Source organism: Ambystoma mexicanum, chromosome 6p, assembly GCF_040938575.1.
Source record: "Ambystoma mexicanum isolate Mex_15411 chromosome 6p, UKY_AmexF1_1, whole genome shotgun sequence".
Lineage (NCBI taxonomy): Eukaryota > Metazoa > Chordata > Amphibia > Caudata > Ambystomatidae > Ambystoma > Ambystoma mexicanum.
In genome coordinates this window covers 1,530,434,077-1,530,450,424 of record NC_090935.1, presented here as the reverse complement: position 1 = coordinate 1,530,450,424, position 16,348 = coordinate 1,530,434,077, and the positions used below count along the sequence as shown (strand labels likewise).

Below are 16,348 nucleotides of genomic sequence, written 5' to 3'. Positions count from 1 at the left end.
AGGTAGCGGGCGCCCCTCTCTCGCAAGAACAGACATGATAACCTGTTCAGTGGTTATTAACCACTTGAGAGTTCGCAGCCACTGCTTTTACTCACTGTGCCTTTCACAGATGGGAAATATCCATTTGCATATCAGTCTTTGTCCTGCCCAGGGGCAGTCCAGCACCGAAATACAATGGCAATTCCAATCTGAACGAGAGTACCACCAGCAACCCCATACACGTGTTTCACCCTTGTTGGGGATCATCAGTGAGGTGAAGCTGATGCCTCTCTAAGCACAGTGAGAGGGAGACCACGTCTGGTTGCCCCCAGGAGACCTAGGGTTACCAATCCCAGGTTCCTTAACAAATAGTTTTACAAAGGTAGCGGGCGCCCCTCTCTCGCAAGAACAGACATGATAACCTGTTCAGTGGTTATTAACCACTTGAGAGTTCGCAGCCACTGCTTTTACTCACTGTGCCTTTCACAGATGGGAAATATCCATTTGCATATCAGTCTTTGTCCTGCCCAGGGGCAGTCCAGCACCGAAATACAATGGCAATTCCAATCTGAACGAGAGTACCACCAGCAACCCCATACACGTGTTTCACCCTTGTTGGGGATCATCAGTGAGGTGAAGCTGATGCCTCTCTAAGCACAGTGAGAGGGAGACCACGTCTGGTTGCCCCCAGGAGACCTAGGGTTACCAATCCCAGGTTCCTTAACAAATAGTTTTACAAAGGTAGCGGGCGCCCCTCTCTCGCAAGAACAGACATGATAACCTGTTCAGTGGTTATTAACCACTTGAGAGTTCGCAGCCACTGCTTTTACTCACTGTGCCTTTCACAGATGGGAAATATCCATTTGCATATCAGTCTTTGTCCTGCCCAGGGGCAGTCCAGCACCGAAATACAATGGCAATTCCAATCTGAACGAGAGTACCACCAGCAACCCCATACACGTGTTTCACCCTTGTTGGGGATCATCAGTGAGGTGAAGCTGATGCCTCTCTAAGCACAGTGAGAGGGAGACCACGTCTGGTTGCCCCCAGGAGACCTAGGGTTACCAATCCCAGGTTCCTTAACAAATAGTTTTACAAAGGTAGCGGGCGCCCCTCTCTCGCAAGAACAGACATGATAACCTGTTCAGTGGTTATTAACCACTTGAGAGTTCGCAGCCACTGCTTTTACTCACTGTGCCTTTCACAGATGGGAAATAACCACCGAACAGGTTATCATGTCTGTTCTTGCGAGAGAGGGGCGCCCGCTACCTTTGTAAAACTATTTGTTAAGGAACCTGGGATTGGTAACCCTAGGTCTCCTGGGGGCAACCAGACGTGGTCTCCCTCTCACTGTGCTTAGAGAGGCATCAGCTTCACCTCACTGATGATCCCCAACAAGGGTGAAACACGTGTATGGGGTTGCTGGTGGTACTCTCGTTCAGATTGGAATTGCCATTGTATTTCGGTGCTGGACTGCCCCTGGGCAGGACAAAGACTGATATGCAAATGGATATTTCCCATCTGTGAAAGGCACAGTGAGTAAAAGCAGTGGCTGCGAACTCTCAAGTGGTTAATAACCACCGAACAGGTTATCATGTCTGTTCTTGCGAGAGAGGGGCGCCCGCTACCTTTGTAAAACTATTTGTTAAGGAACCTGGGATTGGTAACCCTAGGTCTCCTGGGGGCAACCAGACGTGGTCTCCCTCTCACTGTGCTTAGAGAGGCATCAGCTTCACCTCACTGATGATCCCCAACAAGGGTGAAACACGTGTATGGGGTTGCTGGTGGTACTCTCGTTCAGATTGGAATTGCCATTGTATTTCGGTGCTGGACTGCCCCTGGGCAGGACAAAGACTGATATGCAAATGGATATTTCCCATCTGTGAAAGGCACAGTGAGTAAAAGCAGTGGCTGCGAACTCTCAAGTGGTTAATAACCACCGAACAGGTTATCATGTCTGTTCTTGCGAGAGAGGGGCGCCCGCTACCTTTGTAAAACTATTTGTTAAGGAACCTGGGATTGGTAACCCTAGGTCTCCTGGGGGCAACCAGACGTGGTCTCCCTCTCACTGTGCTTAGAGAGGCATCAGCTTCACCTCACTGATGATCCCCAACAAGGGTGAAACACGTGTATGGGGTTGCTGGTGGTACTCTCGTTCAGATTGGAATTGCCATTGTATTTCGGTGCTGGACTGCCCCTGGGCAGGACAAAGACTGATATGCAAATGGATATTTCCCATCTGTGAAAGGCACAGTGAGTAAAAGCAGTGGCTGCGAACTCTCAAGTGGTTAATAACCACCGAACAGGTTATCATGTCTGTTCTTGCGAGAGAGGGGCGCCCGCTACCTTTGTAAAACTATTTGTTAAGGAACCTGGGATTGGTAACCCTAGGTCTCCTGGGGGCAACCAGACGTGGTCTCCCTCTCACTGTGCTTAGAGAGGCATCAGCTTCACCTCACTGATGATCCCCAACAAGGGTGAAACACGTGTATGGGGTTGCTGGTGGTACTCTCGTTCAGATTGGAATTGCCATTGTATTTCGGTGCTGGACTGCCCCTGGGCAGGACAAAGACTGATATGCAAATGGATATTTCCCATCTGTGAAAGGCACAGTGAGTAAAAGCAGTGGCTGCGAACTCTCAAGTGGTTAATAACCACCGAACAGGTTATCATGTCTGTTCTTGCGAGAGAGGGGCGCCCGCTACCTTTGTAAAACTATTTGTTAAGGAACCTGGGATTGGTAACCCTAGGTCTCCTGGGGGCAACCAGACGTGGTCTCCCTCTCACTGTGCTTAGAGAGGCATCAGCTTCACCTCACTGATGATCCCCAACAAGGGTGAAACACGTGTATGGGGTTGCTGGTGGTACTCTCGTTCAGATTGGAATTGCCATTGTATTTCGGTGCTGGACTGCCCCTGGGCAGGACAAAGACTGATATGCAAATGGATATTTCCCATCTGTGAAAGGCACAGTGAGTAAAAGCAGTGGCTGCGAACTCTCAAGTGGTTAATAACCACCGAACAGGTTATCATGTCTGTTCTTGCGAGAGAGGGGCGCCCGCTACCTTTGTAAAACTATTTGTTAAGGAACCTGGGATTGGTAACCCTAGGTCTCCTGGGGGCAACCAGACGTGGTCTCCCTCTCACTGTGCTTAGAGAGGCATCAGCTTCACCTCACTGATGATCCCCAACAAGGGTGAAACACGTGTATGGGGTTGCTGGTGGTACTCTCGTTCAGATTGGAATTGCCATTGTATTTCGGTGCTGGACTGCCCCTGGGCAGGACAAAGACTGATATGCAAATGGATATTTCCCATCTGTGAAAGGCACAGTGAGTAAAAGCAGTGGCTGCGAACTCTCAAGTGGTTAATAACCACCGAACAGGTTATCATGTCTGTTCTTGCGAGAGAGGGGCGCCCGCTACCTTTGTAAAATCATATGGATATAGTTGTTGGACTCACAGGGGACAATAGCCAAAAGGGGTCTTGCATGGTCGAGATTGTGGGTATCAATCTTCGCTGCAAGAGTCGACGGACCAGGTATGACTAGCTCAGTAGGGGATTCTGGAAATGGATTACCGGACTCCGTAGCAGCAGGTAAAACAATGGAAGGATCCCCCTGCGGACACCCTCCTCAACTCTCCTAAACATCAATCAGGACTAATAACAGTTTTTTGATGACTGCCAATTCAACAAGCACTCGTTCGCAGTTGCATCCCAGAGCAGTATGATCCTCCTTGGAAAGTAAGTCAGAGATAGGTTGGATTTCTTGATTGATTTGCTTAGAAGCCCTGAATTGAGTTAATCGAAGGAAGGAGATGGACCCTGAGCCAGTGGATGGCATGTTCACACTCCAAGTGCTACAAGTGAGGCCGGGGGATGACTTATCTTCAGTTCCATTGCCCATCTCTGTGTTCATTGAATCCAGAAGGCATGGTACAGGATTGGGAATAAGAATGGGAGTAGGCAAGCAATAGTCTTTGATGGAACCAAACACAGACAGGGAATCAGAGACCAAGCAGTTATTCTCTGGCGTAAACTTGTATAACCGACCCCCCATGTGATCTATAGAGGGACACACCAGCAAGAGGGGGGGCTGATGTGGCATCATCATCCACCACCAATAATGGTTGTTTCTCAGGCTCAGAAATTGCTGGAGCAGATGAACAACAATTAGTGAACATAGTGAAGGCTTGGGAAGGGAGGAACAGAGTATGCAGATATTTCAGCTGGGATTGAAAGCAGGAAGTAATTTCCATTAATAGGGACTTTGGCTTTGACAGCGTCCATGCAAAGAGGTTTACCTATAGTAGGGGACGGGCTTTCATTTATGGCCATTTCTTCCCATCTTTCAACTGTGTATCTAACTTCAATACTTGGAGCGGGCAACCTGCTGGGTATTTCTCCCCCATGAAGTTCACCTCTTTCAGTTATTACCCCTGCCAAGGCATCTTGGTTAAATCCCAAGAAATTATTGATCTCTTTAATCAAAGAATTAGACTCCCCCATGAAATTAAAATTGCTTCTAGGTTTTTCCCCATGAACGATACCAGATCCAGAAGCACTTTCCCTGCCACATTCCCCGCCAAGATTTGAAGGGCAGGTCGCTCTTTTCCTCCTTACAGCTAGAATCCTGCGCTCAGACTTAGGTTCAGGGTGTTCTTCCACAATAGAATGGCCGGCAAGCTGGGAGGCAAGCTGTTTACATAAGAGAAGTGGAGGTTAGGGGTAAGTGGGTAAAAGCTCCAGCTCCTCCATTACAGTGTTTCCGAGAAGGGGCGATCCGTCCCGTGGTTCAGGGGTTCGGGTCTTTCAGGGATTTTGGAGTTCTGATCTCTAGGCACCCTTACACCAGCCACAGTGGGGACCAGTGGAGTCCAGGGAGGCCCAGTGGGGACTTGTAGTCCAACAATCCAACACTTGGGTACAGCCCTTGTACCACACACCCCTTGCACCCCTGTTTCATTGCAGGCCTTGGAGCTTGCAGAGTAGTGGAAGGGGCATGGCCTAGTGCTCGAGCACTCAGGAAGGCGACACCCCCAACTCTATATCACCTGAGCAACCTGTCCAAAGAACATCCAGAATAACAAGGTGGAGTCCACACAACTAGCCAGGCAAGGACAACTTCTATAGGCTGGGTTATGGTAGCAGGACGAAGAAGAGCAGGGATGGTAAAGGAAGGCAGAACTCCTGAATAACAGGGCGGCAAGGGGCTTAAAGTGTAGAGGAACCTGGTTCTTCAGGCACTTAAAAACACAGCTCCCCGCTCGCCTCACTGCTCACCTCGCCTCACTATGGCCAATAGATCCCCATGAGCAAGGCCACAAAACGCTCATCAGCACAATATCATCTCCTCACCCGCAGACCCCAGGGCACCGCACTACGGTGCTACGGTTAAGGCTTAAGCATGGGAGACACAGTGCTCCCTAGGAATAAAAGGCAAGCCGTCAAGCTGCACCCACCCTAAGGCTGCTTCCAGCATCAGACATCATCTGACATCATCAAATGATGATGGTAAAACATAGCGATCTGAAAAAAAGAATACTGCCTTGTTCTCCATGACATCACCAATCTCAAAGACTCCAGGTGCCCCAGAGAACACTCTCTCACCATCCCCACCCACCTGAATCCCTGAGTACCTATTTCCACACCTACAGAAGTCCTGTGTACCTGACCCTGGGCTAGTGGGAATTCTAATGAAGTAGTATGCTCCTGTTGGGACCCTGCAATCCCCTTTGACCACAAGCTTTACGCTAAACCACAAGCACAATGACAACACAAAATGAACATAAACACTTGGCAGTCACATCCACAACACATTCCAGCACATGTTCACCCATCGGGTAGACCCTCAGGTATACTCAGTAGATAAATCACAGGTTCATATGAGGATATGTATAAAACGACGAGGTAACAGAATCCTGAAATATCGTTCAAAAACGTATTGTATGAAGGTCATCTCAAACTTGCAAATCAAAGTATAACACATAAATGAGGATGTATGGTTGAAGAGCTCATCAATGTAAAGCATAGTGTATCATGTAGTAACAACTAGGGCTGAATAAGTCATTGGGGATTTGGGGGGGAGTAGACACCCCAACAGTACAAGCATTCAGCGCACCCGATGATGACTGCCAGCATATCTGATGTTGCATGTCAAAGTCCAGAGCATAAAATAAATGTGGGTTCCTTAGGGAGCCACCACCTATGGCATCTGCAGGCGGGTTTAGAGGGACCGTTAGGAGAAGGGTGTTTGCTGACATGTGTGCTATGGGGAGTGGTCTCCTGGGCAAGGACAGGCTGCCTTATCCCATGTCATCTTTCTGATTTCCAATTATCAGTGTTTATACTAAGCTCTTGAATAGCTTAACTCACTTCTTTCGTCTTCAACAGCCTCACGGTCAAACAATTCAGAGGTTTGAATGTAATGCAATGGCAAATCAGCCATACCACATTTGTGATTACCGTAATTCAAACACTTCACCTTGATTTTACTCTACACTTTAAGATTCTTTAGCAATACAGATTTCTTGGTCTCTCCAAAGAAATTTCAAGTAGATAGCCATGCTGTGACATGAACAGTAAAAATCATAATAGTTTCGATTTTTTAAGCATAACATGTGATCTTTGTAAGCACAAGTGTGCATTATTTATTTGAATTTTCAGTAAGTTCTTTTGTGCATATTGACATTGGTGGACAGTGTCTCGGCCAACTCTTTTTCGGCACTGAACATTGTTAGGCAGAATCCTGTGCAGTGCCCTTAGGGACCACTACACACAATGAAGACTACACGTGGCAATACAAGTTTTACCTTTGGTACAAGCCTGTACTACTAGACTAAAGTGATAGCAGTAGCGGAGCAGCCAGGCTTATCTCAAGAGTATATGAGCAGTAGCAGAGATTACACAACGGGACCACAATTATTGTGACTCAAGCAAACACTGACTCAAGGTTTCAGGTAAAAAATATAAGTATATTTATTTTTAAACCATTCGTTATAAACACAACACTTCTATTAATTCAAAATCACACGTAAAATACAATACAACCAACCAATTCACTTTGGTACACTCTAAATCCAGGTAAGTACCCTATGTTTTAACGGACCGGTGTTGTGAAACAAAAGACGTTACCGGAAATACACTTGCGATCACTTTTTGACAGTAAGGACAGTGGACCTGTCATTACTAACACACTTAGCACCTGAGTTAACCAGAGAGAGTTGGGGGCAGAAATCATAAGCAATACTTTTGTCAAGGCAGACAGAATCAGAGAACACTCATAGACAGAAATTCGAGAGTCAATAGGCCGGAGCCAGTGTCAAGTGGAACCGGGTTTCTGTTGTCGAGGATCACACAGTCAGATATTTCGAAATTCAACGTTGCCAGGAGTACTTAGATATTGACAACAGGGGAAGCAAAAGTTATAAGAAGGTGGGAAAACAAGGGCAAGCCTTGGAGGTGAAGAAAAGGGGTTCACCCTACTTCTTCAAGCAGAACACAGTACCTTATTCAATGAAGAAGCTGGTGCCACGGCAGTTGTTCCTGTTAGTTACCTGCAGACCTCCAGTTCCTGGAGCTTCGGTGTGAAGGAGGACGTCTGGAGGGGTCTGCACCACACAGCTATGAGGCTGGCAGCAGCGACGGTGAATAAAAGGTCCACTCCTTAAAAACAGGAGAGGCTCTTCAGATGGCTATCTGGACCACTACAGCAGTGTGCAGCGATTTCGACCAAGAAGGGGATCCTATGGCTGTGGAAGATGAGCTGATTATCCCCACCAGGCTCAAGGGAAGAAGACTCTGGACTGGATCTTCTCTGGTCGTCGAAGGATAGATGGCTCAGGACTGCAGCAGGGCTTCACCGGGACGGGGTAGTTGCAGCAGCCGTCTTCTTCTCCGCCTCTCTTTGGTTCCTTGTAGTTCCAGTGGCGACTCTGACTTAAAGCCCAAGAGACCTGCCTTTTATGCGAAAATCCCCCATTCACACAGCCTGGCTGTCAATCAACCAGCAGGGGGGTTGTCTAGCCCGGACAACCACCCCAGCCAATCATGGCAAAGTGCGACTTGGGTTACCTAGGATACCTTGTGGAGGGGGTGACCACACCCCACCTCACATTCAGCCCGCCTAGACACCCAGGCTTCTAGAGGAGGGCTTCTTGGCAGAAGCCTGCCAAAAGACAGTGAACAAAGGAGGAAAACCTGGTTTGCGGCGCAAAGTAAAACAGAAGAAGGAACTTAACAAAAAGAAATGGCGACTAAACCCGAACTGAGCCAAAAGAAAAAGTATTTGGTCAAGCGGGTTTAAGTTTGAGGCTAATATAATAGCCTAAAACAATACCACGTTAATATAGTATAATCACGGTAGAAAAGTTAGGGTAGATACCACTGCCACCAGCCAAGTCTAAATGTTAAAAGAGCGAAACAATGCTCTGGGAGGTACAGATACAAAGGGATACAGAGTAACCCTTTTCAGTACTCCATGTAAGATGGGGGGTGTACTGGATCTGTGGTAAAATGACTAAGTAAAGTTAATGGCAACTTTACCCTTTTCTGGGGGACAGTAATCAGCCTCAGAAATGAAGTCGGTGGGAAGTCTAAAAGACAACCCTGTGTCACTGCACCAAAGGTGCTGTGTAACACAAAAAAGAAGGGGGCTACTGAAGGGTTGTACTCCAGAGTCCACAATTACAAAAACAGATGAAATACACATGGCAAAACCTGGGTCAGAGTGGGGGAAAAGCTCACACTCTTACCAAGTGAAGAAAATTAACTCCAAAAGTCCAGCAAAGCTGATGGGGGACTCCCTAGGTGAGGGAAATTAGACACAAATTGAGAATTCTCCCTAACAAACATACTGAATCAATTTTACACAAATTAATATATCCCACAGCACAGGATCTCCAGCACCTTTCTTTCTTTAAATAAGTCCAAAAATAATTGTATTTTTATGTGTTTAAATATAATTGTGGTGATAAATTAATCATAGTATTGGTACCCTTGAACTGCCCATGCCACTGATTGCACCAAAACTCCCCTATTAAACTTTCACGTTGCCACAAGACTGCGCCTTTGGGGGTGGGACCAAGCCTGATTTGCATATGGTCTTTCCTCTTTCTGTACTGGCTTGGCAGGAGTAGAACGATGGTCTGGAGGGTTGCACAGAGCAATTGCCAGAGGTTTAGGATTCATTCTAAACCTTCCAGCCATGAGCTCTTTGTGTTTGCCATGCCATTTATTGCCATCAGAGTTGCCCAACTGCACTCATAACTGCCACATCCCTATTAATTTCTCCTAGACTGGCCCTATGCCACTTACATTACCACTTGAACTGCTAATCCAGACAAAAGCATCACACCCACACACCTGCTCTGCATGTACTCTCACGCTCAGAAACAGCATACAAATACAGACACTTGCATAGGGGCATCACATCGAGTTTTATGGGTTTGCCCCTGCGTAGGGCTGAAATACCAACTCTGCTCAGGTGAGGGAATCTCCCAGCTCTAGCCTGGCCAGTTTATGGTGATTCAGTGTGAACCCATCATCATCCTGTGATGCACAGGAGCATGGAAGTGAGAGGAATCCTTTAATTGCCTTGGACCTAGGATTTAAGAGCCAGGAAGGGGAAGTCGGCTTCTGGTGTCATCGTCAGGTAGTCCATGGCACCCTGCGCTGGACTGTGCGTGCATCAATTGTGGGTTGCATTCAGTGCATCCCTGAATCATGACACATCCGCAGCACAGCAAGGGTGTCAGAGAGTCATGATAGTGTGCATTCTAAAGACTCTACATCCATGTAGAATCTCTGCAAATGTAAAGCCAGAACACCGCAGCTCAAATCAAATTACATCGGGAGTGCCAAAAGAGCCTTGGTTTGGTGATACAACTTGACTTGCAGTGCTCCAGGATGAAAATTCGACTGCTGACTTCCTGTTTTAATGCTGTGGTAAAGATCTTATCTGTCATTCAAACACAAAGGGAAATAAGAAGTGAAGACATGTTAATTGTGTCAATGTTCCCCTTTCGTCCGTCACATAAGTTAAACAAGAAAACAATATAACACTGTAAAAGTCTTCTTTTGTCATTAAGTCGTGTGTGAGTGGTGATGTGCATGTATATTTATACTTGCCATGTACAGTACAATGGTGGATCTTTGAATCAACGTGCAGATGCGTCAAAATGATGACGTAATGACAACATTCTACTTGTGCTAATACTGGATCTAACTATTTATCTCGCAATTTCTTTCAGCGAGCAGGTGGCTTGTAAGATGTTAGTTCTAATCAATAAGTACATTTGCAGAAGCAATTGGGCCATGCTACCAGACTGATGGGTCAATGGGAAATCCAGTGTATTGTTCTTTAATGTGAAGCTTCACATCAGCACGCTGCTGCGGTCTTGGTGCGAATCAACCACCCAAGGCGGCATTGGTCATTTCATTCAGTCACCTTTCAATCAATTAGGAGGAATGCACTGGTGACTTGAAAAGTTCTTGATTCAGTGAGTGATTGGTAGTTGGTGGTGTTTGCAATGGCCCATGACTTACATGGACTTTTCATTATTCTGAAATGAACACACAGGTGGGACTACTCTACTGCTTTAAGTAACCTGTCATCCGCCAGCTCATCATTGCTCTGAATGGCAGCTCAGTGCCACAGTCTCTCCTGCTCATTCCATAGCTCTTGTGTTGCTGATGTTTCACCAGTACATTTAAAACATAACCACTGTCATCTTGTCAATTCTCTCATACTGCTGGTTTATGAAAAATGAGTCTTTTTCATTTCCGTCTCTCACACTGTTAAACACATTTCAGCTGCAACCGATTTGTAATTAACTTTTATTATTCCATCCGTTCCCTCATACATGGTGTGTTTGTCTTTTTATAGACGGCAGCGCGTAATTTCACATTGGATCCTCTGCACCCATCATCCTACTATAGTAATTATGACTATGCAACAGCTCAGATGAGGCAGCCAACCTTTGAAGAAATTGTGGATCCACCCCCACCTGCGCAAATGATGTCGTCTCAGTGAAACTGGATGGATGCGTTGTGCCACTTTTCTGATTGTGTTATCGCCTCACAATGGGAAATGCAGCAGTAAAAGTGCAGTGGTGTTCCGCTGTTTCATCAGGCAGCAGCACGTGGCGCAGTATTCCTTGCAGTTTACGGGCCTGATTTACATAACTAATGGGATTTTCCCATGTTAAAACATGTTTGTAAATCAGGCCCTAGGTGTTTACTTTTTATTCCTTCTACATTGACTGAAAAAGACGTCATCTTTAATTTCCTCTGCTGCAGCACATAGTTCCTAAACTCAGAAATGATGCTGAATTTCTGCCATAAAACACACTTTCCGGTGACAACTAGAGGACAATTGCTCATGGGTTTGGAGGACAATTATGTGTGTCCACATAGTTGTTAGTGTACATTTACAAGGACAGTGCCTGATTCATAACAAAGTAATCGTTAGCTGTTTAATGTCGATGCAAACACAGCAAACAAGAAAGATCCTTCAATACAAATGACTTAACTAAATTCACATTATCAAATACAGAAATTGTATAGGTGATAACTCTCATGACCGTATGTTGTGTGGGCTGTTAATCTACTGTGTTGCTTCTGTGTTTTTGTGAACAGTAAATGGATACATGTGTTTATAAAGCCATTTTAACATAGTTCTGCACAGTGTCCAAAGAGTTTTTTGTGTTCTTCCATAAACATGATCCCATAGTATCATATTCTGGTGACCACTTTTACAGTATGAGGATGAGAGGTGGATGGAGCGAATAATGAAGACTTGTACCAACGGTATGAGAACATTAACCAGTTCAGAACTGTTGCTTGCTCGGGCAATATTCTGCCTCACCCCTCTTCCGATAACCATTATGTGCCTCACCCTTATTTATTACCATATTACCATGTGATGTCATCTGTGTTGGTATAGGTAGTGCATGGAGGGGTCGTGCATCATGATTGCACAACTATCCATAACAGGGACATTTTAGAGGTTTTTCTAGTTTGCATCAGCAACCGTAACATCCCTTCAAGTAATGTTCACAGTGTGTATAATGCAAGATTTTTATTAGTTACCATGTTCACATTTGTAAATGTGTTTGTTTTATTAAAAGGAACTTTAACTATATTTGTTTCAGTGAATTTCCAAGGTTTGTGTGAATATCACTTATGTTCGTTTATAAATTGCTTTTTATTATGAACATGAACTCCACGATCATTTTCCTTTAACAAAGCGTTTACACAAAATGTCACATGTTTTACATGGACATATCTTTATCATTTAAAAGAAATAAACAAAAGAAGAAACCTAAAATGGCTTTTTCCTCAAAAACTCTTCATAGGTGTTCAGACAAATGTCCGTTCATTACACTGCAACTTAAAATAAAATAACTAAATAGAATGGCACAATTTACAATGTTTCTATGTTTCAATAAATCAGTTGTTACTTAGCTATGTTATTTGGACTGTATTTAATAAATACCCAACCCATGTGAGAGGAGAAAAAGAACACATAGGTGCAACATGAACATTTCCATTTAGTTTACTGTATATGACAATCTTTCTAAACACTCAAGAAGTCCGTCTTTATGTTTCAAATGGCAAAACAATATTTGAAGTTACAATGTATGCTTTCTTCATGGATGAGAATAAATCACTTTTTTCGTCAGGAGCCCGCACTCTCCCGTTTAAGTATGCAAATTGTGACAACGCACCATCATGAGGAATTGTCAAATGATACCTAATAGGTTGTACTGGATACATAAAGTGCAATGTAAAGCTGAACAGTCTGCATACAGTACATCATCAGAGGTATACACGGACAGACCATTAAAGACAGTATGGAGGGTTGAAAGCTTATCAGTAATTGAAACTGGGTTATGCCCAAGCAAGATTTATTCACACGAAAAAGGCATGAGGCATACCACCCATAGGGCTAAAAGTCTGTAGGTGAGAGGCATACATAATGCTCCTCAGTGACTTGATATTCTGAAAATGTCTCATCTTAGGGGGAGCAGAGACAACTAGTTACTACCTGTCAGGGACTTAGAAAGAATGCATTCCTGGGCTTGTTGTGATAAGGAGACTACTCAACAGATGATGGTAAAAGAAAAGAGGACAGGGAAGGTTTTATCTATCCCTGCCTCTCGGCCACAGTCCCTAGGAAGCACTGGTTGTCTGCCTATATAATAGTATATAGAAAAAGTTTAGAGAGAAACAATTACATTTTTAATTTTTCAATTGGTCATGCTTTATATTTCATTATAGCTACAGAGACTAGCCAATTAAACTCTTAATAATGCATTGGTAGTCGTGATGCTGACAAGTGAAGCCCAAAGAGGGGCTATTGATTGTTATGTAACTAAGGAACTAAAAACAGTGGGACTGTAGTACAGGCAAATCTCCACCAACACCAATGTATACCTCGCAACGGATTCGATTGCGGAGACGGTTGCGAGGTATACAGCGGTTTTGCTGTTTCACAGGTGACATGTATGGAAATGCACCCCCATTAAGTTCCAACACGAAAACCTGCATTCGAGTCAATAGATATGACGTAGTCAGTCTGAATGCCATCGCCTATCCAGCTTTGAGGTGAGATCTTTCCATGTAATCATATGCTGGAAATATTTCTAGAGTCCAAGTAACATGGGCATGCTATACATGCAGGTCACACTCCCAACCAACTAAGAAGAGAGTCCTGAAAGAGGCAGTACGAACAAGACAGCCCACTGAAACCGGTCACCAAAACATGTGGAGACAGCGGGATGCTTCCCACTGCATTCCTTGTTTTCCTGCAATAGGGAGATCTATCAATAAACGGATCAACTCTCACTAGCTGAATCTTCACAGCTGTCACTTTTGTAAACCACTCAAATTAGAGTCATTTTCTTTTAATGACGGCACACTCACCCCCCAGTACTGGCCAATAAAGTAATCATTGCCTAAAATACTGGTGGAGATTTGCCTGTACTCCAGTCCCATTTTTTGTAGTCCCTTAGTTTCATAACAACCAATAGTCCCTCTTTGGCCTTCACCTGTCAGCATCACGACTACCAATACATTAATAAGAGTTAAGTTGGATAGTGTCTCTAGCTATAATGAAATATAACACATAGACAATTGAGAAATAAAAAATGTAATTGATTCTCTCTAATCTTCTTTTTCTATCCACTATTAGGAAGGCAGCCCAAAGCGCTGCCTAGAGACCGTGGCCGAGAGGCAGGGATAGATGAACCTTCCCTGTCCTCTTTTCTTTTACCATCATCTGTAGAGTAGTCTCCTTATCACAACAAGCTGAGGAATGCATTCTTTCTAGACCCTGACAGGTAGTAACTAGTTGTCTCTGCTCCCCCTAAACTGAAACATTTTCAGAATATCAATCACTGAGGAGAATTATATATGCCTCTCACCTACAGACTTTTAGCCCTATGGGTGGTATTCCCCCTCCCTTTTTGTGGTAATATACACCGATTGGCAACATTTGTTCAAGTACATGGATTGCTATTACAAGCCATAAGCTTGGGCAATTTATATACCTTACTTGCTTCTTTGAGTTGGCATATTAAAAAAACAAATTGCTACTAAGTATTGGAACGTGTTACAATGTAAGTGCTATATTCAATGCAACCAACTAATTTACTGTCTTCGATCTAAAACCCCTGCTACAAATAGTAGGAAGTGACTTGTTACTCCAGTAAAAACATAGCATACATACGATGGATCAAATTAGAAAAAACAAGTATTACGCATTTATGAGTCTTCTAAATTTCAAGAGTTTAATCTCTTAGGTGATATATTACAAAAGAAAATCCTATGTTGCAACAACAGATATTTATTTCACTGGTCATTTGCTAGTCATATCATTGTTGGTATAGTTTGTTTTAAAACAGTACACTGTATATATAAAAATACATGTCCTCTCTTGTCAAAGGAAAATAACACAAAACGTATTTTCGTTTTTCACCCAATGGGCTGTAGCAATAATTGCTATGTACAGAAAAATGTTGACTGCTGCAAAAGGTGCACTCGAAAGACAGGACACTGCTCACACTATAGGGCTCATGTTTGTAAGTGGCATAACGTGAATGAACAGCGTAAAAGCCTTGTAAAAGGCGTCTTGTAGTATAATACTTGCAAGGATGACAGGAGGCCTCTTGTAACAGTGATGTCCTTTAATCAGCATGCGACATCATTCAACATACATAATCATATATGATTGGTAAGACCTCTTGGGCAGCTTGCCTCGGTGATAAATGGATGCAGCTGGGAGGCTGTAATGTCTTTGTGCAGGCCGGGGCCTACTTCTCGGAGGAGCTGGGAGAGGACGTCTTCCCGCGTCCTCTGCTGCTCCCGAAATGCGCGCCAGGCGCGCGGGAGCGGCCCTAGTGGCCGGGGCTGAGATCTCGCGAGAGTTACGGCTCTCGCGACATCTCTACACACCTCCCCCTGATAATGCAAAGGCAGTTCATTGCAATACATAGTCATTGTATCTCACCGGTCTTCTGTGTTCTCTTCTTGGTCGGTCTTCTTTCTCGCTGTGGGCATCCTGGTGTTCAGGTTCTCGATCTGCTGTAGGTGCCTCCGGTTCCATCTCTGTTTCCTCCTTTTCTTCACCATCATTCTCCAGCTCACGTTCTTCTTCTCTCTCGCAGTCCATTCTTCCTTCTGCTTCTGATCTCTCCGGGGTCTTTGCTCTCTCTTGTCTCTTCTGGAACAGGGCTACTCTTTCCAAGTTCCAATTGCGCCCGTCTTCGGTGCGGACGTGGTTGGTTCCTCTGTGGATCACTTTTATAGGTCTGCTGTATCGAGAGCCCGTGATTTGATCCTTTGTCGGCAGTCGTATTTTGATCCAATCTCCCTCTTTAACGTCTAACGCTTGTTTAGTTCTTCTCCTTCTGTCGCTCCACGTTTTCATGTGTGTCTTGCTGTTCTCCATTCTCCACACCACCTCTGTCATGTCTACTTCTTCATCTTCTCTTACTTTAGTCAGCCATGGTGGTATAAGCGTCGAAGCTGCTCTTCTCCCTCTTAACATTCGAAACGGGGATATTTGAGTGATCCCGTTGGGAGTAAGTCTGTGGGCCGCTATGGCCTCCTTTGTGGTCTTGAGCGGGTCCATTCCGGAAGCAGTTGCTAACTGGATGGCACCTTTTATAAACCTGTTGGCTCTCTCCACCAGTCCATTTGCTTGAGGATGGTACAACGCTGCTTTCTTCTGGCGTATGTGATGCTTCCTCAGGAATTGTTCCATGTCCCTCGAGACTAGTTGTACCCCATTGTCCGTTACCACTTCGTCGGGGAGTCCTTCCCTTTGGAAAATTTCTGTGAGGACTTCAATTACTGTCGCTGTGGTGA

At 44.8% G+C, this 16,348-nt stretch overlaps 1 protein-coding gene across 1 annotated transcript in view; it reads left to right on the top strand.

Annotated features, from left to right (window-relative positions):
• LOC138510613 (coiled-coil domain-containing protein 17-like) overlaps nucleotides 1-12,117 on the top strand; it is a 377,034-nt gene extending 364,917 nt beyond the window's left edge. Inside the window, exon 13 of the mRNA XM_069626398.1 lies at nucleotides 10,863-12,117. Coding sequence (XP_069482499.1) covers nucleotides 10,863-11,009 — 147 coding nt within the window. The 3' untranslated portion in view covers nucleotides 11,010-12,117. The remainder of the gene's footprint in view (nucleotides 1-10,862) is intronic.
• Nucleotides 12,118-16,348: the final 4,231 nt, after the last annotated feature.